Consider the following 27,995-nt stretch of genomic DNA (forward strand, 5'->3'; position numbering starts at 1 on the left):
ATGATACATTGAAGACCAGTGCAGTCCTCACTATGTCTTAACACCAGCTGCATTCTCCGTACTTAGTAGAACATTTTAAAGCACTTAATCATCCACAGCCCTAGCCAAAGAAAGGGTAGAAGGAAACACAGGTAAGATGAAGTACAAACTCTCCTAGTATTTATTTGGGATTGGGTCACCTCTCTGAAGAAAGTAGTATCTTCTTGCTAGAGATCAAAATATGATTGACTTTAGAAAATTGTCTCTTAGAATGAGTTTTAGGGTATAGCCTTTATTTGTTGAGTCCTAGGCTGAGCACAACATATTTCATTAAAGCTAGTTCTCATCTGATAGCTCTTAGTATTCTTAAAACCTTCACAAATTCTATTAGAACAAGCAAATTGACTTACATTTCTTTATCAGTAGTGGCTCTAGTACTACACTTTTTGATTAAGCCACCCAATTATGATGATTTTTTAACAACAAGAAAAAGAAGAAATGTAGAATCAATGAGCTATCAAGCTTTTCTCCCACAAAAATGAATATCATTTTTCAAACATTTTATTGTGTGCTGCACTCTAAACCCTACTGAATCCACTGTGTGTGCAAGAGCTCTCTCAAAAGCAAAGGCTTATTAGACACAACAAAGCATAGCACGAAGTCAGTGTTTTGTTAAACACTTTAAAACTTGACTCCTAGTTCTCCCATTTGTGGAAGTTGGGTTTTATTTATTCCTATTTTTTTCATATCCCTATAGTTTTTAGAAAAAAAATAGCAAGGGTATTCCTGAGCTAGGGTCTATTTTGTAGCTGCAATCTTATCAGTCGTCATCCTCTTTCATAATTTCTCTCTCATGGGAGTGAAGAAAATGCAGTGCTTCCCAGTCTCAGCTCACGAGTGGAGTGTCCTGCCACCAGTCTGAAAGCTGCCATTTGAGGAGACATTTCAAACACACTGGTTCTATGTCTGGTGCATTTGCCCCCTAAGACTCATCTGAATTTTACTGGCTCAAACAGATCGCCAATGGGCTCAGTGCTCAGGTGCAAAGGAATGCACTTGGAGACTCTGAATCTCCACTTTGCCATGTTTTGCCACATGTTTATCGGCAGCTGTGTTCATTTTTTTAATTACCCAGGTGACACAGATGGTTGGCCAATTCTACCTGAAGTGCCACCTCCGCCCTTTCCAGCTAGCCAGAGAATAGAGAAAAATATCATTGTTGGGGGGTGGTGAGTTTAAAAGCTGAGGATTCTATTAAGTTCTCCATAAATAAATCATTTCAGTTAGAATGGTGTTTTAGATTTTGCTTTAATGACAAATCAGATGCCTTGAGATACTGATATTTCCAAGCCACTGTGGCATTGTTATTTTGGCTTTATGTTCAAAAGATTGAAATGACTTTATTGTTATCAATTATAAAATTTACCATCATTTAGCCACTTCCGTGTATACATCTCCTAAGGCTGGCTCCCTCTCCTTACATCCCCATTTTTGTAACTGTACAAATTGAGTGGAAATAAAGCACACATTCTTCAGTTTTAAACACATAATTATCTAGGAGTCATAAAGGCACATTCTGAGAAGATGGTGGTTAGGTAGTGTCAGGAGGAGGAAAAGTACTAATGAAAATGCCATGTGGTATCATAAATCTCTGTGAATCACTCTAGCCTAGGAGTTCCAATTGCTCTGATGAAGTGAAACCCGACAGCGGTGGCAGAAGAGTGTGTCTCTGGAATGAACCCTCCTGATTCTCATCTTCATCACCGTGCTGCCTCCAGCAGAGTGCATACTTGCCCTGTCTCCATTATCTTATCTGTAAAATGGAAGGGAAGGTACTGTTATATCCCTCAAAGAATTATTGGGAGAGTCAAAGGAAACAAACCCTATGGAAGGCTTAGCCTAGTGCCAGGCATACACTAAATACTTATCAAATGGAAAGGACTATTATATTCTTCAGTCTGCTAAAAAGTACAGATGATTGCCTTGTGAAGGTTTTTAAAAAGCCCTCTATTAATTGTCCCCCACATGGCACAGATTTTTTAACTCCCTGGCATAGATTACAACAGATTTTCTGGCTATGTCATTCTCTACTTGTCTGAAGTGACAGTATTAAACATCCTGTATACCATCAGTAACTCAAACTAAGGGTCCTGACCTCTCTCAGATGCAGAGGTCCGGTAGTCCTTCCTGTGTTGGGAGTCTGAGCACACTGGCAGCCCTGCATCTTCTATAAGCTGGAAGCAGGATGCCATGCCTTCAAACCTCACTGAGTTATATTACTGAAGAGCTTCAGATGATGATAACTCCATAAACAACTAAAGTTGTTAATGACTTTATACACAAACTGTAACAATGGCTGTGAAAGCAGAATCCTAACAGAAAATTGAAGAGGGGTTGAATTGGGTATATGCGTGTTGGGTGGAAGCAATGCTGAATGCTGGTGTGTTCATTTAGCAGTAATCAGCAACAGCCCAAGTATAAAAATTGTGCTTGTTTTCCCAGGAAACTATCTGCTAAGGAACACTTGGCTCCAGCTTGGCTGTCTAAACATCGAGGGCTGTTATTAGGAACACGCTAATTGTGACCAGTAAGAAGGCAATATGCTAATTTCTCATAGGTTTAGAGGATTTGTCCATTGATGAGCACTGTTAGATGAATCAAAATTTATTCTATTTGTCAGAATGAACAGCTCCATCCAGTGTGCAAAGGGTGTCAGAGTCGTGGACAGCCCAATGGCACTGGGCATGAGCGTCAGAACTTTCCCAGATGTATGTTACTGTTTCCCAGAACACCCCTAACAGTAGTTCAGAATTTGAAAATTGCTGTTCTGGAAAAGAATATATACCTAAGAGCTTCAGGCATGTGTGACAGTCCCAATTTTACTTTCAAAAATCTCTGAAAAATATATAGACTTCCTCTTCTTCACATTCCCCTGTGCCTTTAACTTTCACTATAAATATGTTCTCTGGTTCATTTCTGCATGGAAAAGACTATGCAGATTTGTTGATTGTATAACAAAAAGAGAAGATTAAAGTGTCAGATTGTTTCCATTAGAGCAATTAGTTAATCATCTTATCATCTCTGCCTGGGATAATTATATTAATAGACTTTCTCCCAGACTTCTTCATTAACAACACAGAATTCAGACCATCTTTTACTTGCTGGGGGGAAAAAAAGGAAGCAGTTAACCAGGTAATGCAATTAAAAATCATTACTAGCAATGGTGACCAGATATTCATTTTACATTAGTCTGAATTTAACACATCATTTTTTCTCCTGATTAGCTTCAGCTATAGAAACACAAGAGTGGGACTGGGCATTTGACAGATGGTGGCATAAATACACAGAGCAAAGACAGAAGAGCAGCAACAGCCACTTGGGAGTCTATCTTTTTCACGAAATGCTAGAGATTTACTTAAATGGTCCAAATACTTCTTGTAAATCCAGTTCTTTGAAAAGCGTGTGTTCCCCAATCATAGGAGAAACTCATCCCATGCGTTCCACCTTGGTACAAGATCCTACAAAATTAGCACATGTCTTCTGGCACAGAATAGGATATTTGGTAGCTATTTATGGAGTTTAAGATATTCTCACTCTGGCACTGACCAAAAAAAGTTTAATTAAAATAGTAAGCAGGTTGTAGCATAACGAATGCACCCAGGACATTAAACACTCCTAAGGGAGGGTAGGGTAGAATGATATTACATTTTTACAAAGCAAATCTAAGTTTGCTTAGACAGTTGCCTTACTATATTAAAAGAAACCCAGTATACACTTCACCACTTAAGGTAAGCATCGCATTATCACCCAACACAGCCTCTTGTTTTTAAATACATGAAATATGAGAAAGCAAAAAAAAAAAGATTTTTAAAAGACATATTATCCTAAAAGATTCCCAAAGCATTATTTCATAAGAAAAGTATACAGCTGAAATGTACCTAGGCAGATACACACATGCATACGCACACACACACACATACACAGAGCAGCTATAAATCAAGATAGATAAAAACTTACCGGAGCAAATATCACCATACACATTTACAAAAGAATTGATAATCCAACTTCCCTCTCCTGAAAGAAAATAGAGATTGTCTCATACTAAAAATAAAGCCTCTGTGTCCACAGTAGCAGCCACTTGTCCCTCTTTCTGTGAAGCAAAGGAGGAGAACAAGAAAATCAATGCGGAGGGAAAGTGAGATGCTTGCTATACCAATCAGGTAGCAGCTTCTGTCTTATTTGCAGGGAGATGGCAAAACGGTCATATTAGTAGACAGTGACAGCCCACAGCCGAGTACAGGAACCTGATACTTCCCTCTGGTGAGACGCTGCCTGCTTTGTGGGGAGGTGGTTACCACCATGGTGAGCTCCCACACTTGGCTCTCTGCTCACAACTGCAAGTGCAGGGCCGCTGTGCACAAGCAGCCTGCATTGTGAGCAGAGGCTCATCTTCCCCCGACTCTGTGAGCCCCCTCCTCCCTCAACCACAGAGCTCAAAAACATACTGGGAGAGAGAAAAAAAAAGCCAGAATTTGTGTTTGAGGGTGCAGAGAGAAACAGTAGTTTTATACAATCCTTATGAATAGATTTGCATAGATTAGGTGAATGTTGATATGTTTGTTTTTTTTAAATGCCCTCGTTTTTATGGAAATGCAGATATTATGTCTGATCCCCAATGAGGAAATTCATAGCCTGCCCATAAATAATCATTAAGGTGATGAGACTGGAAGAATGGCTTTTTAGGAACATTGCCTTTGTGAAAGGGACAACTTGGTTCATCACAGCACAGTTTCTGAAGGCCTTCTGCAAGATCACAAAATTAAAAAGCTTTCAGAGGCTGAAATCAGACCTAAATCTGCTTGTTCTCCAAACACTGAGCCCAGCAACTCCCAGGGGCTCAATTCACGGCATCCTGAAGCAGGTTTTCAGGGCACCAAAGCACCGAAAGCCTGCCACAGGTGCCACACACTCCCCAGGCTGGCATCCCAAGCCTGCCACAGGTGCCATGACCAACCAACGAAGCATGATGAAGCAGCCTGGGTTATAGTCCTGATCCACCACTTCTATGTCAAGTGATTTAGGAAAACCCTGAAGGTGTCTGAGTCTCAGTTTGCCTCCTTTAAAATGGGCATACTAACATCTCAGAGAGCTGCTGGTGGGGAGGCATGGGCAAGAAAAGAAAAACAGCCACTGCAAGGCTTGCCAAGTTGTACTGCAGTCCTGCACAGTGGGTTCAGGGACCTCTGGCTCCCCTTCTCTGCCTCTGCTTTTGATCTCCTTGTTCCTTATGCAGAAGCCTTCAGGGTACTTCCAATTCTCCAAACATTGTAATTCTGTAAGAACCTTTTTCTCCCAATTTCTCCAGGTCCACCCTTGACCTGCTCGCTGAAAAGTCAGTGCATTCAATGAGAAGAGTTACCTGGGGGAGTAAATGAAGCAAGTGAACACAGCTGATATAGAACAATAGGCTGCGAGCCACCAGGCATTCAAGTGAGCACTCGGCGTGCACTGATACCGTAAGTGAAGGAAGAACTGAGCAAAGGATCATGGTCACTGCTCCTGCCAGCACTGTCACCAAAGGGCAGTCACACTGCTCAGTGTCCTTAGGGGCACCAGGGAGCGGTTCTCACTGGCTGGAATATGAAGAGCCCCATGTGAAGTGAAAGGAAAAAAACTGTCTTCCATGTAATAAGTAAGCATTGCTTGAATATGTTTACTCTGTGCCTGAGATTGTTCTCAGTGTATTTCGGTATTTTACCTTATTTGGTCCACACAAATCTAGGCACTTACTACCTTGATTCTGGTTCACAGATAAGAAATAGAGTGAAATGAGTTATCCAATGGGACACAGTCAGTAACCGGTCAAGCTGAGACTTGAACTTGGTGGATTGCCAGCACCTAAGCTGTGAGCCACTCTGCTGGAAATATTGCAGAATGGTGCTTATACCCCTATTCAGTGTATGGGGTATGACTAATCCACAGATAGTACATGGACCCAACAATAACTCACAGATATAGCTTTGTGAGGGATCACACCATAAAAGTTGTGAGCCCCTGGCTAGAGACAATCTACCATGCTGCCAATGTCCCTGCCCACTACCTACAGATCCTCTATGGACTCATCTCACCATTTAACACCTGGGAAGAAAGGAGGCATGAAGCTCAGTCTTGGGTTTTCTGGAAACCCACCTGCTCCCTGACCTTGCCATGTTCTCAGTGTTTCCATGTTTCCTTCAATGTAAAGAAGGATTTCAATGGAATGAGTTCCAAAGGGATTTCTTGCTCCACTTTGACTAGACTAGCTTCCAATGCTAATAGGTAGGGTCTCATCTTCCAGTTAAGGGAGCTCTTGCCACTTCATGCTTCTTTTTTGTTCCAGATAAAGTGTTAGCACTGTTTCCACTGCTGCACGCTGCCACCAACTCCTCTCATCACAGCAGACTTCCAAAAGGTCTCGCTACTTTCACAATTACCCCAATAAATCACTTTGTATGTTATCCATGGTGAGACTTTTAAAGAATGTGAGATGATATTCTCATCTGAGGAAATCATTTCAATGATTGTCCAGTAGGTTTAAAGTAAAACCTAACCCTTTACAGTGCCTTCGCAGCTTTCCCCAACTGCTCTCCCATCTCCCCTCAGGATTTCTTCTACTTCCAGCCCTCTTCTTCCCCACTCTAAGCCATGACAGCTTTCTTTGCCTTTGCACTTGCCACTTCTTCTGCCTGCAACTTTCTCTCCTCTGATCTTTTCCTGTTGTCTCTTCCTTTAACATTCATTTATGAGACTTGTTTTCTGTCTACAGAGTCCACTCCACTGATCACTGAATCAAAAAAATTTTTTCTCTTTCTCCATTCTGTTCCTCTCACATTATTCTGTACTTTTGTTGTTGTATTTGCTATGATTTCTATTTTTTACACTTATTTCCTAATATGTCCTTGCTTACTTATTGTTTATTTAATTATCTTCCTTTTGCTAAAAGATCATTTGCATAGAAGCAAGAAACTTGCTTGTTTTGTTCAGCACCCAAGTTCCATGTTAAGAAAAGTACCTGCCACAAAATAGGTGCTCAATAGATATTTGGAAGATAAACAAATGAATGATGAAATCAATGAATCATTATGAGAACAAGTTAAGCCGGAAATACAGAACCAATGACCAATGGCAGTTGATGTCATTCATATGGGTGAAGACTCCCTGATATTTCAGGGAACATTCTCAAAGCATTGCCGATGTCAGTATTATCTTGAGTTAAGTGGAAGTCATGTCAAAGATGGTAGTGAGCTCCTTATGTAAACTGTGCTGATCAGGTGTTTTATAAAAGTCTGGGTTCACAGGGTTCAGCCCCCCTAGGCCCACTCAGAGTAGGTGATATTCAGATAGTTCCCCACATAGTTATCATTAGAGGACAAGGAGTTGTGTAAGTTAACCACTTAGACTGTCCTTCTTTTCAAATTTAGCCAACAATTCACACAGTTGGCTACCATACTCTATCATGGAATTCGAACTGACAAAAAATTAGGCAATATGCCATTGTTTTGATGGTTCTTGTTTGAACATGCTGTTAGCATTGTTGCTACTGTCTTAAAAATAACACTTACCCATTATTAGAATACTAAAAATAGAGCTCCAGTGTTTTCTAAGTTGAACATTTATAGAGAAGGTTAGGTAGATTCAAAATAATCTGTGATTTGATGAAACCCTTATTAGCAATGCTAATTTCAATATGGTCACATTTCAACTCTAATCTTTCAATTGAGCCTGGCCTTCAGATCAGTTCAAAATAATTTAGTCTTTTTCAGAACAGAAAAGCTTGTCTCCCCTTTGGAGGCCATCCCTCCTAGTTCAGGCAACTGTTCTTTTCTTTAGAGCTTCTATTTCTAAACATCTGGCCTCTCAAAAGGGGTCCTTTCAGGCCCACGTGCTCCTGGGCTTGGCAGTGGGACGCCTCACTTTCTAAGCATTTAGCAGAGCCCGAGAGGAGAATTCCAGAGCCGTGAAGATCTCTCCACTGGTGGAAGGGGTGTAATCAAAGACAAGACGACTCTGGCCAGACTAATAATGACTGATGGAGTTAGTGAAGATTCCTCCATTCTGCTCCTAGGACAATTTCAACTCTTTGAAGCCACAGCAATGAGAGCACTTGCTTTCAATGCACTCCAAAGAATGACCTCCATTTGGGCCCTTCCTTCTCTGTCCGAGTATAGGTACTAGCAGGGGTAAAACGGGCTCACTCTGATGTGAGCAGGACAGTCAATGCAGAGCTTCTTAAGTCTGCTGTCTTTCATTCCCCTTGTAGGAAAGAAAGGGTGTTTTTCTCCAACTGTTTTCCTTTTCAAATGCCTAATGAGATAAAAAAAAAATCAGTGTCATTTGAGCATTATGTTAGATCATTAGCTTTCCTCAGTGGAGTTCAAGGGTGGTTATGGGATCTGTATGTGGAGCTGAAAGCAGCAGCAAAATCTAGGGAAACACGAATAGCTCAGAAACACAGCGGATCAAGACTGAGAAAAGTTAGGATATTTGGGTGGAAATGCAGTCATGCCTAGGACAGTAGAAAGAGAACTAATGGCATTTTAAATGGCAAGTTAGAAGTGTTCAAGACACGTTTGGAAGCTCTCTAAGCAACTTAACTGTGAGCCCACAGACCACAGTAAAGTGCCTGGCCTGGCACAGAGCAGCTCAGCAGTGACGCCTTACTGACAGATGAACGCACAGAACCTCCTGGTGGGCAGAATGCACTGGACAAAGCCTGATCCCCTTCTGCAGACACCGTGGTGGCCAGCTTCCCTCTGTCCCTCTAGAATTGCTGTTGCACCCACTCCAGTCTTATGAGGCTGACCTAACACAACACATCAGCAAGCACCCATTCTCCAAGGCATTCCAGTGGAAGGTGCTTCTATTCCAGAGGAAGGTGGGAGGAGACTGAAGGCAGGGTGCTTGTTCCCTTGATCTGTCCTGATGGGTCCCAGGGCAGCTTTGTTCCCCTGGTGAAGTCATAGAGGGTATGAAGCAGCCTTCTCTAGACCATGTAGCCTTTCTGTCCCTCCTTCATCTCTGTCTCTGGGGCTCCTCTGCTCTCACCCTGACCCAACAGGTGGGGAGGGATCATACCTCCCATCAGTTACTACTCCCAAATACTGGCCATGCCATACCTCTTTTTTTGCTTTATTTAAATTCCACACACCCCTTTGAAAGTCATCCTTTTATTTTTATTTTTATTTTTTTGACAGGCAGAGTTAGACAGTGAAAGAGAGAGACAGAGAGAAAGGTCTTCCTTTTTCCATTGGTTCACCCCCCAAGTGGCTGCTAAGGCCAGCGCACTGCGCCGATCCGAAGCCAGGAGCGAGGTGCTTCCTCCTGGTCTCCCTGGTCTCCCATGCGGGTGCAGGGCCCAAGCACTTGGGTCATCCTCCACTGCCTTCCTGGGACACAGCAGAGAGCTGGACTGGAAGAGGAGCAACCGGGACAGGATCCGCCACCCCAACCAGGACTAGAACCTGGGGTGCCAGCACTGTAGGCGGAGGATTAGCCTAGTGAGCTGCAGCACCGGCCAACAATTCATCCCTTTTCAAAACTCCTTTCACTCACTCCATGGGTCAGCTATTTCATACCTGGAACCTGACTAATCCAAACAGGGGGACTCAATTTCCTGTTCTATCTCTCACTGATACGTCACAGGCCCCATCTACAAAACTAGGTTCTTGCAAACAAATGCATACCCAGTGTTACATGCATAGTGAGCTTTCAATATGCGGCATATATAATGAAGATAGTGACACTCCCTGGCAGGTGGTTTGCTTGATGGAGACGATGAACATATTCTTTCATTTTTCTTCTAGAAGGAAGAGTTTGCCACAATTTGTGAAAGCAAAGAAATCTCATGCCTCCTCCACTTGAATTTTGGGGAGTATAGAAATGACACTGAGGCACATGGCATAAGGCAAATAAGTAAATGCTGAAAATGGCTTTGAGTATCTGCATGTCTTAGTATTCAAAGTATACCCACCACCCCTCGCAGCCTTCGGAGCAGGTCTGCAGAGAGCTGCCTCTCTCTGATACTCAGGATAGCCAAATCATGGAATCACGATTGTCCACCACCAGCCCTGGACCTCTGGCAACAATTCCAGATCTTTAAAGCGCTGATTACCTCTCTGCTTTCATTCTTTTCCTAATTAAATATTTCAAACCAGTGAAAAGGCTCAGTGCCTTTAGGAATTTCATCAACATCCTAAAAAGCCTGACTCTGGAGAGAACAGGATATAAGTATTATATATCACAGCTAAAGCCTACTTGGCAACTCCTGTTTTCAACAGGGAAGAACACTTTTCAAATTCACAAGAACTCTATTAATATTCTGAAGTTAACTGGCCATCCTTCATTAGCCTAAAATCCCAAATCTGTAATTGTTTATGAGGAATGTGTTATAAGCCAGGCACACACTCAATTCTATTGATACAATGTGGATACAATGGGGAGAGATGAAAACAGCTATGGCCAAAAGGAACTTAGAATTTTTCTGAGTATTGCACAAGCCAGGAATGTTTCAGGGCCTGAGATACAAACAATGTTCAATACATATTTGCTGAACGATTAAATAAATAGTCCTGAATTATTATGATATACTTCTTAATTATAAAGACCAGCATGTCAACATGTGAGCTTGGCCACACAATTTTCAGAATGTAAAATAAGACCATGAAATATTTGCCAGTACTGGGATACAGGTAGCCAAATCCAGTGAGCAAATCATCTCAGCTTATAATAAAATATTGAACATAACATTTAATACCACAGTTTTAATGTCAACACTGAAAATTCCAAGGGAATGCTTCATGGCACACAATGGAGATGGGAAGACAGTGCAGGGGAACCCAAGGAAGTCAAGTCTCCCTATCCCTTCTCTATTTCAATCTGCACACTGCAGAATTTTCTATCCTTTTCCCCATATTTCTCAACAAAAGTGCATTTGAAAACATTAGCAAACTGTGGAGTATCACCAATCTAATGAAACCATGAGGCAACTGTGATTTCCTGCCATCGACCTTTCTGATACTAAGAGTGATACCAATCTTTATTTCTGGGTATTAGCCCAAGCACTGTTCATGCATTATCTCATTCGATTATCACCCAACACTATGAACTAGAATCCGTTGTTATTATCATTTGACAAAAGAGGAGGCTGAAGGTTAGTACAGCTAAGTAAACTGCCCAAGTCTGCAGAGATAGTATTAGAATGAGGCCTTGAACCTGGAATGTCAGATTCCAAAGCCTTGTTGTGCTCTCCGCGTTATAAAGCCTTGCTAATGTGTGCAAGCTGAGCATATACAAGATACACGGCTGGACAATGTATCTCTGGCTGCTGTTAGAGCTTACACTTGTGGAAATCAAAAGCTATGATGCAGTTCAAACAATTTCTGGTGATTACAATTACTGTTCTGCTATAGGGAGTTACATGCGGGCAGCTCGTGGCAGGGTGTTTATCCTAGCAGTGCAGATGCTGCTTGCAAGCCTTGCACCTGACATGGAAGTGCCTGTGTTCAAGCCACGGATCTGCTTCTGATTCTCAACTTAAAGCTCTGGATAAAATCTACATGTTTATGATGTACAGCATGATGTTTTGAAGATTATTCTGTTAATGTTGGAGGCAGCAGGTCACAGCTTCTGTATTTGGGTTCCTGCTACCCATGTGGGAGATACGGAGTGAGTTCTCTGCTTCCAGCTTCCACCTGGCCCTATCATTGTGGGGCATCTGGGGGAGTGAACCAGAAGACAGGAGCTGTATGTGTCTTTTTTTGTGTCTCTGCCTCTTTCTCTGCCTATAAAACAAACAATGTGCAGCTGGACATTGCATTTGTTTCTGTAATTTGAGCTCAAACTCACAAGAAATGAAAGGCTCTGCTACATTTTGGGTGCTTAATACCTGGCAGTTAAAAGTAATGCTCTGATAGACGCATTAAAAGTGATCCCATCAGGGTCACTGGTGTGGCATGTCAGCGTTAGCCACAGCCTGTGACACCAGCACCCCACATGTGCCCAAATTTGAGTCCCTGGTGCTCCACTTCTGATCCAGCTCCCTGGGAAAGCGGCAAAAGATGGCCCAAGTACTTGGACCCCTATTCCCACATGAAAGACCCTGATGTTGTTTCAAGCTCCTGGATTTACATTGGCCTAGTTCTGGCATAGCAGCCACCTGGGGAATGAACCAATGGAGAGAAAGTGTGTGTGTGTGTGTGTGTGTGTGTGTGTGTGTAAAACTCTGCCTTTCAAATAAATAATTTTTTTAAAAAAGCAATTCTATCATAAACCACTGGATGTCCTGTAGTCTTACATAGCACATAATATTACTTTGCACATAGTAGGTACTAAATAAATCTTTGCCAAAATATTAAAGAAGAGAAAAGGAGTGAGTTTTCTCAGGCTCACATTCGTAATTCTAATCAGAAGTAGCAAAGGTCCATGGCTTTGTGGCCCTCCTATCATATTGATAACAGGGTGAGCTTGCTCAGAAAATTGATGGCTTAAGAGTTTGGCTGCTCCTGTCGCATGGTTCTTAAAGCCTAGTGTGGAACCAGAAATGAATAGCTGTTATTATGATTGAGGATTAAGACTCTATATCAGAAAGAATCCCTAAGGTCTGGTTTTTACATGAAACTTGTTAGTACTGTAATAAGAGTGAGAGAAGGAAAACATGAGGACCATTTTCAATAATCTGGCTCAGTATACTGAGAAATGAATAGAAAATTAGATCAAGGGCTACATGACTTTTCACTGATCATTTTCCCATGAAGGGAAGGTGTCATTGCCAATTGTGTTTACTGATGGGTCTCTCCTAGCCTTCCTCCGGCTTTTTAAAGTGACAGATAAAATGCATGTTTTTATAATGAACAACATGATGTTTTGAAGATTATATACATTGTGGAATGGTTACATCAAGCTGTTTAACAAATTCTTTACCTTACATAGTTGTCATGTTTGTGGTTGTCATGCTTGTGGTCACTTCTCTTGCAGTTTTCAAGGATACAGTCTATCTTTTGTAACTATAGTCACTGGGTATACAATAGCTCTCTTGAACTTATTCCTTCTATCTAATTAATATGTCCTTTGACTAACACTTCCACAATCCTCACTGCCCCCATCCCATCCCATCATCTGGTAGCTGCCATTCTATTCTCTATTTCCATGCAATCAACTTTTTGTTCTTAAATGCCATCAATGAGTGAGATCATTTGGGAAGTTGTCACATAATGTCTTCCAGATTCATCCAAGCCTCTTAGCCTTGCTAAACTTCAGTTTCTTCATCTGTAAAATGGGAATGACAGCCCTGAGTTATATAAATACATGAAGAAGAGCTTGATGATAATTATAATGACATGAGTAAAATGCAGGCTTTCTTCCTGCTAGTGCTTCAGGCAAAGCAGAATTGAGAATCAAACACTTGCAAAAAGGCTGTCTGGTTTTTCTTTCCCTCTCAACAAATTGAGTTAAAAATCTCTGTTAAACAAACATGCCTCCAGAACCTGGACCAAATTACAGCTCTTAATAAAATAAGGCGTAGGTGGGAAAGAGGATGAAAGACTTTCTCCTCCAGGTAGTTCACAAAATACAGAATTGGTAACATTTGTGTGTTTTCATGGAGTTCCAAGGAGTCTAGTCATGACCGACGTGATTAGGAATCTGTCTGAAGGCATTTTCCCCCTCTGCTCCCATGACCACCCCCAGTTCCAACCTAACAGACACAGAAAATGCCATGTAGCAGGGGAATGGATTGGGTCAAAAGGGATTTGGAGAAATATTTTAATTTGAGGGTTTATAAAAATCTTTGCAAAAATTCTCTTTCTAAAATGTTTTTAAAAAATATTTAGTTATTTTTTTTAAAATGTGTATTTATTTTCATCCACTTGAAAGGCAGAGTTAGAGTGCCAGAGAGAGAGAGAGAGAAACAGAGACAGAGAGAAATGTTCCACCCTGTGGTTCACTCCGCAAATACTCGAAACAATACTCAGGCATGACCAGGCCAAAGCCAGGAACCCAGAACTCCAACTGGGTTTCCCATGTGGGTGGCAGAGAATCAAGTATCTGAGCCATCATCTATCTGCTGCCTGCCTCCCTCCCAGGGTGTAGTTTGAAGTAGCTGGAATGGAACCAGAGCTTCTGGAAACCAAACCAGCACTCTGGTATGGGATGCAGGAGTCCCAGGAAGTGGCTGACCATGTTGCACCACAACACTGTGTCCTGAAACTAGAACTTCTCTCTTTGGTGCAGTGACTGAGTGTGCTCCCACGTCAGAGTGCCTGGCATCCAGTCCTGTCTCTGCTTTGGATTCCATGATGATGTGCCTGTCCCTGCTACCCACACGGAAGCCCTAGAATGAGCTCCAGGCTCCTGGCTTTACACAGCCTAGCCCTGGTCATTGTGGGCATTTGGGGAGTGAACCAGTGGATGGAAGATTTCTCTCTCTCCTTCCCTTTCAAAAAAAAAAAAAAAAAACTTTTCTTTTGCCAACAGAGGAGGCATTACGTCAGAGATGTTTCTGGATTCTTGTGATATGGGGCAATCCACTTGGCTGATAACATTCTCTACAATTTTATTAAGATGCTTCTTCTGTTAATTCACATTTTCCCACCTGTGGCTTGAGGGCTACCAAGAGACATGCTTTGTCTCTAGTTATTTCACCAGGCAGCTGTGATGGTTAGATGAGACAGCTCATGGGAAAGTCCTTTGAGAACTAAAATTTGTAAGACTAAGGGGATTTGGAGCTGGTTTCTGTGTTCAGTGTCTCCCCTCATAAACATAAGATAGGACTCTATCTTGATCACTTCTTCCTGCAGTCCTGTTGAGAACAGTTCAGAATGCCATGGGCATTCACGCAAAGGAAACTCAGTCTTCTTCCTCAGCCACGCGTCTGTTTATAAAAGAGAATGTTTCACCAATGCCTTCCTTAAAATGTTAGCTCCTTCTTAAACAAATCAAGACTTAGTCTGAAGAAGGACACCCTGGTATTTCCAGAATGTCACTGATCTCAACTTCGAGAGCAATATGTGGTGTTTCATTTCTATGAAAGTGTAGAGACAGAAACTGCCTAGAAGGAGCTGCAATAGCACTTGCAGTATGAGAGTCAGCCTCAGAGTCTGGAAAGAGTTAAAAAGTTCACGCTTTCTGTTACAACACCACAATGCTCTATGGTATGGACCCTGGGTACCAAAGCCAAGTAGCAATGTGGTTCTTGAACCTGGCTGAATCACTTGGGCAGCGTAGAAAACAGCATGAATTACCAGTTCCAAATACAGACCTCCTGAATGAGAAACCAGGAGTGTGGGAAGTGCAGAAATCTGGAAGTGATCAAAGGTAACTGGAGAGGGAACGCTGACACAGTGCAGGAGGCCAATGACTGTAAGAAGATACCATCAATGAGGCCACCATAGCTTGTCACACAAAGTGAGTTCCCTGTTCAACAACGGCTCTGAGGACAAAGAGACTGGTTTCTGGTGAGAGGCTGGCTGCTAGAATGACTGTCACAAGATAGAAGCACGACCAATGAGCCCTCAGGCCCCCCTTCTTCTTGTCACTCATGGTCTGGGGTCTTACCCTGTTCTAGAGCATACTGTCATAGGAGAAACAAGAGGAAGAACCAATTGTAAAACAACATGAGAAAGTCCTTTGAGAACTAAAATTTGTAAGACTAAGGGTATCTGGAGCTGGTTTCTATGAGAGCAACAGCCATGCTTGATATTTATGTGTCAGGCCCCTTTTCAAGCACTGCATAGCAATGGACTCAGTCCTCTTTAATATACAGCTAAATAGGGATGACCTTTGAGCTTACCAGGAAAGGAACCCATGTCTCACATTGGATGGCCTGGATTCAAGTCTTGGCTCCAACTCTTGACTCCAGTTGCCTGCTACAGCAGACCTTGGGAGGCAGCAGTGACAACTCATGTAATGTGGCTCTTGCCACTCATGTGGGAGACCTGGATTGAGTTCCTGACTCACAGCTTCAGCCTGGCTCAGCCTCTGCCATTGGAGGCATTTGGGGAGTGAACCAGCAGATGGAACATCAACATCAACATCATTATCATCATCATCATCTCTCAAAATAATTTTTAAAAAATGAAAATTAAAAAGATCTAACTTGAAAAAAAAGTTAAAGACCAACATAAATATCCCTTGAAGCATTTCCTAGCATCAGCTTAGATTCTGCTATCTTGGCTCAAACCATCCCCAACGTTGTCCTTGTCAGTTCGTCAGCTCCGCTACCCGGATACCATCTGTAGGCTTAAGCTGTCTCAGTTTACCCAGTCCTCATTAGATAAGCAATAAGTGCAATGAGTTGATTTGGAAGGTGGTAACAGGAAAGGGAGTGAGGAATTCATACAGAGAAAGGAAAGAAGCTAATCAAGGGGGTGTTAATAAGCAGATGATCACGGTAGGTATGTGGGGTTTGATCTCAATGGGGTGATCTTGGGGCCAGTGTGCACACACTTCAGGGTACTGCACACTTGGTGCATAAAGCAGGTGCATTTATTTTCCAGCTCCCTTCCCTCACTGGCTTCTGTAGCCATTACATCCCCTGTATTTTCTGGCTGTCCCTCTGAAAGACCTGAAACCCGCAGGCAGAGGTGGTCCCTTCATGAGGATGCTAAAGTGTGTCATAAGGCAGTGAGTGTGGCAGAGAGAACAGCATAACCTTGGCAGTGACTGCTGTAATAGAATAGGTGCCTTTGAAAGACCTAAGTTACAGCAGGGAAGGAAATAAAAACAGAAGGAAACCATGACTTTTTTTTTTATGAGGGCACCAAGGAAAGATTATGTTGGTTCTGGCTCTACTTCTGAGTGATTTGTGTGTGTGTGTGTGTGTGTTTGCTGGGTTTGTTTTTAATGGACTTGGTGATTTATGTAACAGATCCATCTTTTCTTCCTAGCGACATGCTTTTGAGACTCAGCCCTTTGCTTAAGCTGTTCTCCCCATAGAGAACGTCTGGGCTCCTCTACTCAACCAACCATAATTCCACCTGTCCTTCAAAAGGCCTGGTAAATTGCCTGTGACACCCTTTAACATTTTTTTCTCATTTACATCTCTTATTTCATTCTGTTGGTATCAAAGTCAGACCTCTCATGTTTCTCTGCCTCTCTTATTCCAGTATTCTCCAAGTGGGAGGTGCTCAACAAAATGCCTATTGAATGGGTAGACCTATCCTAAATTAGGACACTCCATGCTTCTTAATAGTTTTAAGTGCAGACCCCAGGCACATGGCTGTGGAAGAAATATCTTGTTTCTCTTCTTACATTTACAAAAGTTCTATTAGTTTGTTCACTGTTACAGGTTTCTAACATCTTCTTCTCTGCTCTTTATAACATGAGAAGTGTGATATCACTGTCCAATAGAAATAACAGCACAAATATGCTTCTGTAATGTGATGACACAGATCAACAAACCCATCAGTGAAGGTCAGTGAAGTAGTAATATTAAAGATAAGGGGGGAAAAATCACTGTTTACTCTGCTAGGAAGGGAGCAGCAGCTTTGCAAATTAACTTCAAAATCTCTTCGTCTGGCTTTACTGAAAAGCCACTTTCCCTGCTGGGAATTTATGATTTGGTTTATGAACTCCTACTCATCCTGCAAAACCCAACACACTTATCCATGAAGAAGAAAAGAAGATACATGCTGACACTTGTAGACTGCTTACTTTTCCAGGCAGTGTGTGTGACACACCACTTATTTTATTTTCCCAGTAATACTACAAGTCAGGAATTAGCCCCAGCTGCCAGAAAAGAAAGGTGAGGCTAAGCAAATTTCAGTTAACGAGTGATGAAATCAAGATTGGAATTCCTATCTCTCAAATAGCAAAGTGCACATGCTTTGTTTTAGTCAACATTTTCCTCCATACCATTTATATTATTCACTTTTTTGGCATAAATAAATTCTATTACTATCTCAATAAGTCCTCAGAAAATATGCTGTTAGTTGGGTATTATCAACCACATTTTATAGGAATGTCAAGGTCTAAGTAGCCTTTTTCTGCTTTCACCTTCTATTCTTTCATAGTGACTGATCTGTCTCATTATACTATTGTCTGAATTTTTCATAATTATGCATTTATGTTGTATATCTCCCCAAAAGAGCACAATTTCCTTGAGAACAAGATTTCTATCATCATTTGTGTGCATCGTCAGCATAATGGACAATGAATGAAAGTATGCAATGAACAGACTCATCCTGCCCCCAAAAATAAAATGTAAAAATATATCAATGCTTTGAAAAACTGCGAAATTTATTTGAAAAAGAAACTATTGACAAAGGGATGTCATAGAATGCTTGATGTCCAACTGGCCATTCTAGAATATATTTTATTTGTTCATTTGTGCTATTCACATCCACACCTCTTTCATACCTGACAATGCTCCAAGTCTTTGTCTCTGGACATAGCCAAGAATCAAGATATAATCATCTGAAAGACATGTCACCAGGCTGTCCACACACTAAAGGTCACGGACCTGATTCAGTTCAGCGGTCACCTGGCCCTAACACACAGCATTGTTACTCTTCCATTACAAACACTCCTAATATGGTGAGTTTTGCTGCATTGATAGCATGTTAGAAGAAGCCAAGTAAAATGGAACAGACTGTCAGCGGCAGGCACACTTAAAGTCCTATGGGAACAAGAGAGCATACAAAAACAATAAAAGGGGTGGAAGTAAGAACCGGGAAGCACGGCACTCTCAGTATATTTTATGTAAGGGCAAAGCAACCCTGCTTTGCTCCACAGGTTCCGAGGATGTCCCTGTGCTGTGGCAAAGAACAATATTGTTACAAACTGTTAGCATGTTTTCTATCAACTCTATTTTAAGACACAAGGACATGAACAATTTGTATTTTTCAAGAATAACTTCTATTCAAAACAGTTCTGATCTTTAAAAAATAAAAAGCTAAAAATTTGCTTCCTAAAAGGGCAAAACTTCAACTATCAGAAATCATGGCTATTAAGAAAGAATAGTTCCCTGTGGGTTCTGGAGATTGCCAAAGTGTTACAGCCCTGAGATGGTGCCAGTCTTGGTAATAAGCAGAGTGTGCAGTTGTGCTAAGAACAGTTGGGTATCTCACAGCGGAGTTCCTTTCACGAGCCAAGGCTACTGGGTGTATTTTAGAGACCTACTTAGCTTTGGCAATGTCAAATCCTTTCCTTTGTTACCCACTAGCATGCACTACAGAACAGGAGGTTATGCTGGTGTATGATATGCAAATTACTGATACAATCTTTTCATTGTTGTGAGTAATGAAGATGTTGATCATCTTCTTAGCATAGATTCTCTTATTATTTCTTTTCTTATTTGTTGTGTATTACACCAGAGCTATATCCATATACATGAAATAAAATGGGAAAAAGAACATCTATGGCCCTAATTTGCCAACATCAATTTTCTCATTTTCATATGCCTTCTAGTTCTTGTTCATACAAGAACTAGGAAAAATGACCCTATTATCTCTTTTACTGTGTCCACATTTGTTCACTATGACTTTAAGCTTTCAAATGAAAGACAGCTGATCCCTACTCCCTGAAGCTACACTCTTGGCATATCTATCTCTGGCAATAGGCTGCACAGAAGTGAAGCACCCACTCTGAGCCAAGGTCTCAAGTTGACTTGTAGCTTTACCTTTCTTGGAGTCTTTCCAAGCCATCAAGTGAATAAGCCTGGGCTAGCCCACAGGATGACAGAAGTACAACATATGGTTGAGTTACATACATTGTCCCAGCAGTCAGCTGGCCACCAGTTATGTCAGTGAGGCTATCCCAAATCAGTCAGTACCTGGCTGACACAATGGCTGACGACACACACAAGCAAGACCAGCTGATCAGCAAAACCATTTGTGCATGAATAAACCAGTGAGTTTTAATAAATGCTTATTGTTTTAAGCACTAAGTTTTATGTGCTCCTTATGCAGCAATAATTGAGACAAGATGCATGCAGTTGACTTAGTCATAATCACGTAGTAAATCAAACTTCTAATAGCTATCCAATGTGTCATAAAGTCAATATACAGTGATTAATTTAAACGTTCCCCCAACTGTTAGATATTTAAGTTGTTTGCAGTCAGGAAAGGCAATAATGCAATGCAGTATGCACAAGCTACTGGTCTTCTAACAGTGATTTTTAATCCTGAAATTCCTGATGCTGAAAACTCTGATTTGGCAAACTTAGCCCCAATTAACCTCAATTTTCTCATCTGTGAAAATGGAATAATTGCAATTTGAAATTGTGTCTTGAATTCTCAAGATGATATATGACCATCTAGTGCCTGTAGTTGACTAACAAATGGAGGACAACATTTAAATAATTTTGCAATTCACTTAATCCCAAAGTATGAAATTGTGGGTTCAAATATAGAAGCAAAAGATAAGAAAAGGAGAAATATTGTTGGATTGCATTTAAGAAATATATCACATGGTGTATAGGTGCCACCAATTGTCTTTGGAATGAGGTTTAATTTAATAAGCAGACACACAACAATGGGTATGGAAAGAAAAAACAGAGCTTAGAGAGGGAATTATGGATTTATTTACCTTCCATTTCTTAAGATGAGAGGCCCCAGCCGGTGCCGTGACTCACCTGGCTAATCCTCCACCTGCAGCACTGGCAGTCCGGGTTCTAGTCCCGGTCAGGGTGCCGGATTCTGTCCTGGTTGCTCCTCTTCCAGTCTAGCTCTCTGCTGTAGCCCGGGGAGGCAGTGAAGGATGGCCCAGGTGCTTGGGCCCCGCACTCGCATGGGAGACCAGGAGGAAGCACCTGGCTCCTGGCTTCGGATTGGCATAGCTCCTGCCGTAGCAGCCATTTGGGGGGTTAACCAACGGAAGGAAGACCTTTCTCTCTGTCTCTCTCTCTCTCTCACTGTCTAACTCTGCCTGTGGGGGAGGTGGGGAGAAGATGAGAGGTCCTTAAAAATCAGTGTTCTACAGGAGTAGACTAGTTCTGGACCTTGGGAATCAAAAACCACAGCTCTGGTGTATACCAATACTAGTGTGTGTGGCAAGAACTCAAAATGTTCTAGAAGAATAGGCTAACACCATAAAAACTGATAAATTTTGAGATGAGTGTGTTTACCCCAATTTAAATGTTATACAACTCTCATTTATCAAAAAGAATGCATAAAATTCCATGTGATTTATTTTATAAACAAGTATATTTTTAGGGTATCAGTTTAAAATAATAATAAAAAAAAAAGACAAAGAAAGCATAATGAGCCAATGAGCATGTTAAACAGCCAACTTCTTAAGCCATGTATCCAAGGATTCAGCTTCAGTGTATCTGGAGCTGAGTCCAAGAATCTCTTCTTGAGCTTTCCCCAGGAGAATGTTAAGAATCCATCAGTTTCAGGGGAACCACTGGTTTACTGCCCATCCTCTTTATTTTTCAGGCAGGAGACCAAAGCCAAGAAAGGTAAAAAACAAACAAACAAACAAACAATGCTGGGCTTCTGAGGCCTGGTTCCATGGGGCTAACCATCAGGAGAGTGATCCTGAGTTCATCAAAGGACAGGAATCAGCCAATGCCCTCTTCCAAAGAGTTTATTCTTCCCAAGGCCAGCCTCCACCTCACTCTGTTTCACACACGCCTTATATGCTGGGGAAATGATTAATGTGAATACATTCTTCATCCTCCCCTGAAAAACTGTCCTCTGAAATGTGACTGTAGTGAGTGACTTTCAGAAAGCTTCAAATGCGCTAAGAAATGGTTTATCTTATACATCAACTTATAGCTGAGTGCTAGCATTAACTAGCACTAAATAAAATCAAGGTGAATAGATTCTCTTAAATCTTATTGTCTCCTTGGGGCGTTATAAAACTTTTTTTTTTTGGATCACAGAACATACCATGTTTTATAACTCATTTTTTCAAACATATAACATGAGACATTTCTGTCTCCCAAGTTAGAAGTTTGGGAGGGGGTACTCTGGTCATTTGATTTGCTCAAATACAAAAGAAAAATTCTTATTTTGGTAGAACTAGAAGGCTTGATACAGCTTTAGACTTATTTAAAAATTAGTTTAATATAAAAGTTGAATTCAGGCCCAAAGCAACCTATCAGTCTAAGTCAGCTGTCTATCATTCTATGCTTTAAGTGACTTGGCAAGAAGAACAATTCATGGTGTAATAATGAGAAGCCTGCTGTTGGAGGTGACGAGGTTTTAAGTCTTCCCCATTTAGAGACATATGACGTTAGACTGACTCAGCTTCCTTAAGCCTTAACATGTCCTCCCATGTAATAATTTTAATCAACATTTACTATATGTCGAGATATTTGAAATAGTCTATTTCCATGATTTCACTAAGTACAATAACGCCATGATGTGGCTGTTGTCTTTAATGCCCATTTTATAGAAGTAGATATTAAGAATCAGAGAATATGAAAGCTCAGTCATTACCTTGCCCAAAGTCATGCAGATAGAATGGGATTAAGCCTTACTTTGAACCTTGACAGACTGATTCCAGAGCCGAACCTAAATACTCAAGAGCTTGGAGTGTGCTTGGCTTATAGTGGGAGCTCAAAAATAGTAAATCTAATGCTATTATTGTTAGAGGAGTAAACTGAAGAACACACGTAAGCTAACTTCACGTATTTTTTCCCTTCAATAATTTGTAGCATACATACTAATAATCAATGAAACTAAGCTCGTTTAACAGTTTGCACTCTTTCACATAAGTCTACTGTAGTCTGGAAAATACATAAATGTATAAAGTTTACAGAATCCCACCATTTTTGACTTAAAAGTTTATCCTCCCAATCTTTTCTCTATGCCAGTGACTACTGCCCATTCCCCCCTAAATATCAATTATGTATAAATAAGACTGAAACCTTCCCCCTCCTCCCATAACTATATTATGAGCATTCTTTCCCATAGTATGTAGTATCCATGAAACCAGGACTTTGGGGGCCACCACTGTGGGATAGCAGGCTTAAGCCTCTGCCTACAGTGCCAGCATCCCATATGGGTGGCGGTTCATGTCCCAGCTGCTCCTCTTCCAATCCAGCTCTCTGTTGATGGCCTGGGAAAGCAGTGGGAGATGGCCCAAGTGCTTGGGCCCCTGCACCCTGCTCCTGGCTTCGGACTGGCCCAGCTCTGGCCACTGCGGCTATTTGAGTAGCAAACCAGCAGATGGAAGACCTCCCTCTCTCTAATTCTGCCTCTCAAATAAGTAAATCCTTAAAAACAGGATTTTCATCATGGCACAATATTTCATTTTACAGATAAACTGGAGAGAGGTAGGAAGAGTGACTGCATTTGCCCCTTCCTACTCCCCCCTCTGTAACAGGAAGCATCTGATGAAATCAAGATGGGTCACATTATCTAATGCATTGAAAGATCGTTCTGTTAAAAACTTACAGGACTTTGCTCCCCGCCCCACTTAATTTGGTTGAAGGACGAGATTAATGCCCATCAAACTTCTTCTTCCCTCTTTGCGTCCTCTCCTGCCATGGGATGGAGAGTGTTGTAACCCTGAGATTTGGTTGTGGTTAAGGAAGTCTGGGAGAGAAAATTCTGCTGCCTAAGCACATGGCTTAGTATAATCTGCAAGTAGTTTCTTTTCCCCTGACGTGTCCCATATTGTCAGAGGGATGGTTAACACTGTGTATATTTTATTGTTTAACAGAGTGAGTGCAAACCTCTTCTGGGAGACATCAGGCAAATCAAGCTTTTTTTTTTTTCCCTTAAAATAAAATAGTTCATGGATGATATGATTCTTGTTATCTCATCAAAAAAGCATATTTAAGGTGATACTATAATAACCGTATTAAATTAGACTAATAAAGGTGAGTGTTTGGTCTGGTGGTTAAGACAACACGGCCAACATTGGAGTCTGTAGTCAGACAACAGCTCTGGCTCTTGATTCTAACTTCTTGCCAAGGCAGATTCTGGGCAGCAGTGGGTAATGGCTCAAGCTCATATCAGACCTGGACCCAGCTTTGGCCCTCACCTGGCCCCAGATGTTATAGGAGTTTGAAGAGTGAACTGTTGATAGGTGTACTCTCTGTCTATATCTTTGTCTCTTTTTCTATGTCTAGCTAACTCTGCTTCTCAAATAAAATTGTCAAATATGGAAAGAACAGGGCCAAAGAAGAAGGTACCTTTCTCTGAAGGGAGACTATGACCCTGTCGGAATAAGATCAAAGTCGGCGAACCCAAAAGGCTTCCATAGCCTTGGCAACTCATGACTAGAGCCTAGGGAGATTACTGACGCCATAAACAAGAGTGTCAAATTGTTAAGTCAACAACAGGAGTCACTGTGCACTTACTCCTCATGTAGGATCTCTGTCCTTAGTGTGTTGTCCAATGTGAAGTAATACTATAACTAGTACTCAAACAGTATGTTACACTTTGTGTTTCTGTGTGGTTGCAAACTGATGAAATCTTACTTAATATATACTGAATTGATCTTCGGTATATAAAGATAATTTAAAATGAATCTTGATGTGAATGGGGTAGGAGAGGGAGCGGTAGATGGGAGGGGTGTGAGTGGGAGGGAAATTATGGGGGGGGGAAGCCATTGTAATCCATTAACTGTACTTTGAAAATTTATATTTACTAAATAAAAATTTTAAAAAAAATATATTGGAATAATGGGTAATTGTTACTGAGCCCTAATTATGTGCCGAATGCTTTACACATCACATTTAATGTCTCAATGGTTCTCTGAATTAGAGGTCATCATCATGTTGCACAAGAGGAAATGGAAGCTCAAAGTAATTGTGTGACTTCTCAATGACTAGGTGACCATGAGTGATAAAACAAAGATGTCACTGCAAACTTGCTTGCCTACAAAACAGTATTTCTCCACATGCTGTTCTGCCAAACTGTTGCTGGGGCCAGTAGGTGATGCTTTCGTTTACAACATAAATTTTAAATTTAGAATATTTTAGATTTATAAAAAAGTTTCAAGAGTATTACTCAGAATTTCCAAAATCCTCAGTTTTGTTTTCTTTCTCTCAAATTCATGGATTTGTTTTTTCTTCTCCTTCCTGTTGTTACATAAGCTATTACATACTTTTTCAACAGCATGCACAATATTTGCATTTTTGTGTATAAATGTTACCATAATTAGCAATCATTCCACAACTTGCTTTCTTTTGACAACAGATTTTTGAGATATGTTGATCTATGCATATCTAGATCATTCATTTTTATCTCTTGGTGTCTCATATTATGAATATGCCATGTTTATCCATTTGTCTAACTGGATATTTAAATTGTTTTCAGTTTTTGTCATTGCAACAATATACAATGTACATCTTTGTACTTATTCTTGGTGGTGATGGGTGAGTTTCTCTACATTAGCTATCTAGCAGAATTCCTGGGTCTTAAAATACAACACTGTTCATCTCTTTTTCTAGGTATGACCAAACATCTCTCAATGTATACTTTATTGCCACAGCACCATGGAATGATACTTCAAAATATATGTAGGAAAATGGGGTTAAAAGATAAGTTCCAAACATTTTTGTATCCAAATAAAATTTTTTTAAATTCCTTTTCCAATGAACTTTTAAAAATATCCCTGTGTGTTTCCATTATTCCTTACACTCAAGGTCCATTTAGAACTTTTAATAATTCACAAGTTTGATGGATAAAAAATGTTTCGATTTAATTGACAACTCTAGTAAGCCTTCACTGATGTACAAAAGACTGTACCTATGTAAAGGGTACGATTTGATGTTTTTTCAGCACTGTAGAGACAGATGAGCCCACCACCAAAATAAAGTTACTGAGTATTCTATCACTTCCAAATTTCCTCATGCTTCTTTGCAAACCATCTCTCCTTCAATTTTTTTTTCTTTACTTGAGTCACCATAAACATCAATCATTTTACTCAACAAAACAGGTGTCTTTTTTGGAAGGAACAGTGAAAAATAAAAAGCAACTGCCATTTCCATTCTATCTGAGAAAACACCACAATATAGACAGTGGTTAAGGAGAGTGATAAAGCATACTGCTTTATGTACATCTCCTCAACTTCACACTCCAGGTGCAGTGAACAGGATTCTAAGACGGTCCACAAGTTTTCCACCTCCTGGCATATGCACCCTTTGCCTTGAGTGTGAAGGGGAACTGTGAAGAAGATAGCACAGCACTCCAAGGCTTAGGCTACATTATACGGTGAAGGTGAAAAATTTTGCAAATGGAATTGAGATTCCTAAGCAATTGACTTCAAATAATCAAAAGGGAGGTCATCTAAAATGGACCTGTTCTAACGATTTGAGCTTTTTTTTTAAGATTTTTCTTCATTTATTTTTATTTATTTATTTTGAGAGGTAGAGTTACCGACAGTGAGAGGGAGAGACAGAGAGAGAGAATTCTTCCTTCCGTTGGTTCACTCCCCAGATGGCCACAACGGCTGGAGCTACAGCGATCTGAAGCCAGGAGCCAGGTGCTTCTTCCCAGTCTCCCACGTGGGTGCAGGGGCCCAAGGACTTGGGGTCATCTTCTACTGCTTTCTCAGGCCACAGCAGAGAGCTGGATTGGAAGAGGAGCAGCTGGGACATGAACTGGCACCCATATGGGACGCCGGCGCTGCAGGTGGAGGATTAATTTACTGAGCCACCCATGTGAGCTTTCTTTAAAAAAAAAAAAGGTTCTCAAAGAGAGTCAGAGCAATGATGATTAAGAAATGTAAACAAACTCTCCTGGTAGACAGAAAGAACCAAACTTCCATGGGTGGAGAGTACCATGTGGCAGAGAACGGGAGACCCTATAAAGAAGAGTTCAGGCCTTCATTCATGCAACTACAAGGAGCTGAAATCTACTAACAATGATGGAGCTTGAAAGAGGACCCAAAACCACAGATGAGAATGTAGCCCTGATTCCACCCTGAGCAGAGCACCCAGGTAACTCCTGTCTATGAAATGTGACATAGTAAATATGGGTTTAAGTCTTTAAGATTGTTGTGATGGATCATAAAGCATTAGAAAATGAGTACACCAGGAAATAGCTTACCTTTTTACTTTCACCATAAATTAACTTGCATTGTTTAAAAATATATATTTTTTGGCAGAAAGAGAGAGAGAAAAGGAGAGTGAGGGATTGTGATATCTGCTGGTTCACAGCCCAAATGCCCTTAAAAACCAGGACTGGACCAGACCAAAGTCAAGAACCCTGAACTCAATCTCAGTGTCCCATATAAGTTGCAGGGACCCAAGTACTTGATTCATTACCTACTGCCTCCAAGGGTGAGCATTGTAGGAAGACAGATTGAGAAGGGAAGCAGGTATTGAACCCAGTCACTCCAAAATAGGATGCAGGTGTCCCAGATGGCTTCTAAATTACTGAGACAAAAGCCCACCCCTAGTTTACATTTTCTAGATTTCTTACATTAAATGCACTCATTTAATATGCATTCTCTTTTTGAGATTAATAATGATTTCTGAGATTTATCCATATTGCTGTGTATACGTATTTAGTTTATTTTTGTTGAGTATGTGGATATACTATGTATAATGGAAAATTGATAATTTCCAGTGTTTTCACTATTACAAATAAAGCTGCAAATCTTTGTATGGACATACGTATCATTTCCCTTATTTTAACTCTAACTATTTTTGAAATATTTTAATTGTCTTTTCACATTTTATTGTCATTTCAGTGTCTTCTCCCGGTTGTTGCCTCGGAGTATCTTCTGCTCGTTTTTCTACTGAGATGTTTATATTGCTTTCCACTGATTTATAGGAATTCTTTGTATATTCTAAATTGAAGTCCTTTGCCAACTGTTATATTTACTCAAAGTGTCACTTCAAGTAGACTATTGGCCTTAAGACATCCTTTGCCATACAAAATTTCAAATTTTTATAAAGTATAATTACCTTTTTAAAAATATTTTGTTTTATTTATTTTTTGACAGGCAGAGTTAGACAGTGAGAGAGAGAGAGAGAGAGAGAAAGGTCTTCCTTTTTCCATTGGTTCACCCCCCAAGAGGCCGCTATGGCTGGAACGCTGTGCTGATCTGAAGCCAAGAGCCAGGTACTTCCTCCT

General features: G+C 40.8%; 1 protein-coding gene across 3 annotated transcripts in view; it reads right to left on the reverse strand.

The window, feature by feature from the left end:
• Positions 1 to 27,995, reverse strand: part of SYNPR (synaptoporin) — a 358,350-nt gene that overhangs the window by 177,505 nt on the left and 152,850 nt on the right. Inside the window, exon 3 of one of the 3 annotated variants that reach the window (XM_089305467.1) lies at positions 3,997 to 4,053. The exons of 1 other annotated variant lie outside the window; for it this stretch is intronic. In XM_089305467.1, the coding sequence (XP_089161593.1) occupies positions 3,997 to 4,020 (24 nt within the window). In that variant the 5' untranslated portion in view covers positions 4,021 to 4,053. Of the gene's footprint in view, positions 1 to 3,996; positions 4,399 to 27,995 lie in introns of those variants that run through there. One more of the 3 variants, XM_017343927.4, reaches the window with a different exon arrangement.

Source organism: Oryctolagus cuniculus, chromosome 10 (assembly GCF_051225735.1).
Source record: "Oryctolagus cuniculus isolate XC-2025 breed Fujian yellow rabbit chromosome 10, ASM5122573v1, whole genome shotgun sequence".
In the NCBI taxonomy this organism is placed as follows: Eukaryota; Metazoa; Chordata; class Mammalia; order Lagomorpha; family Leporidae; genus Oryctolagus; species Oryctolagus cuniculus.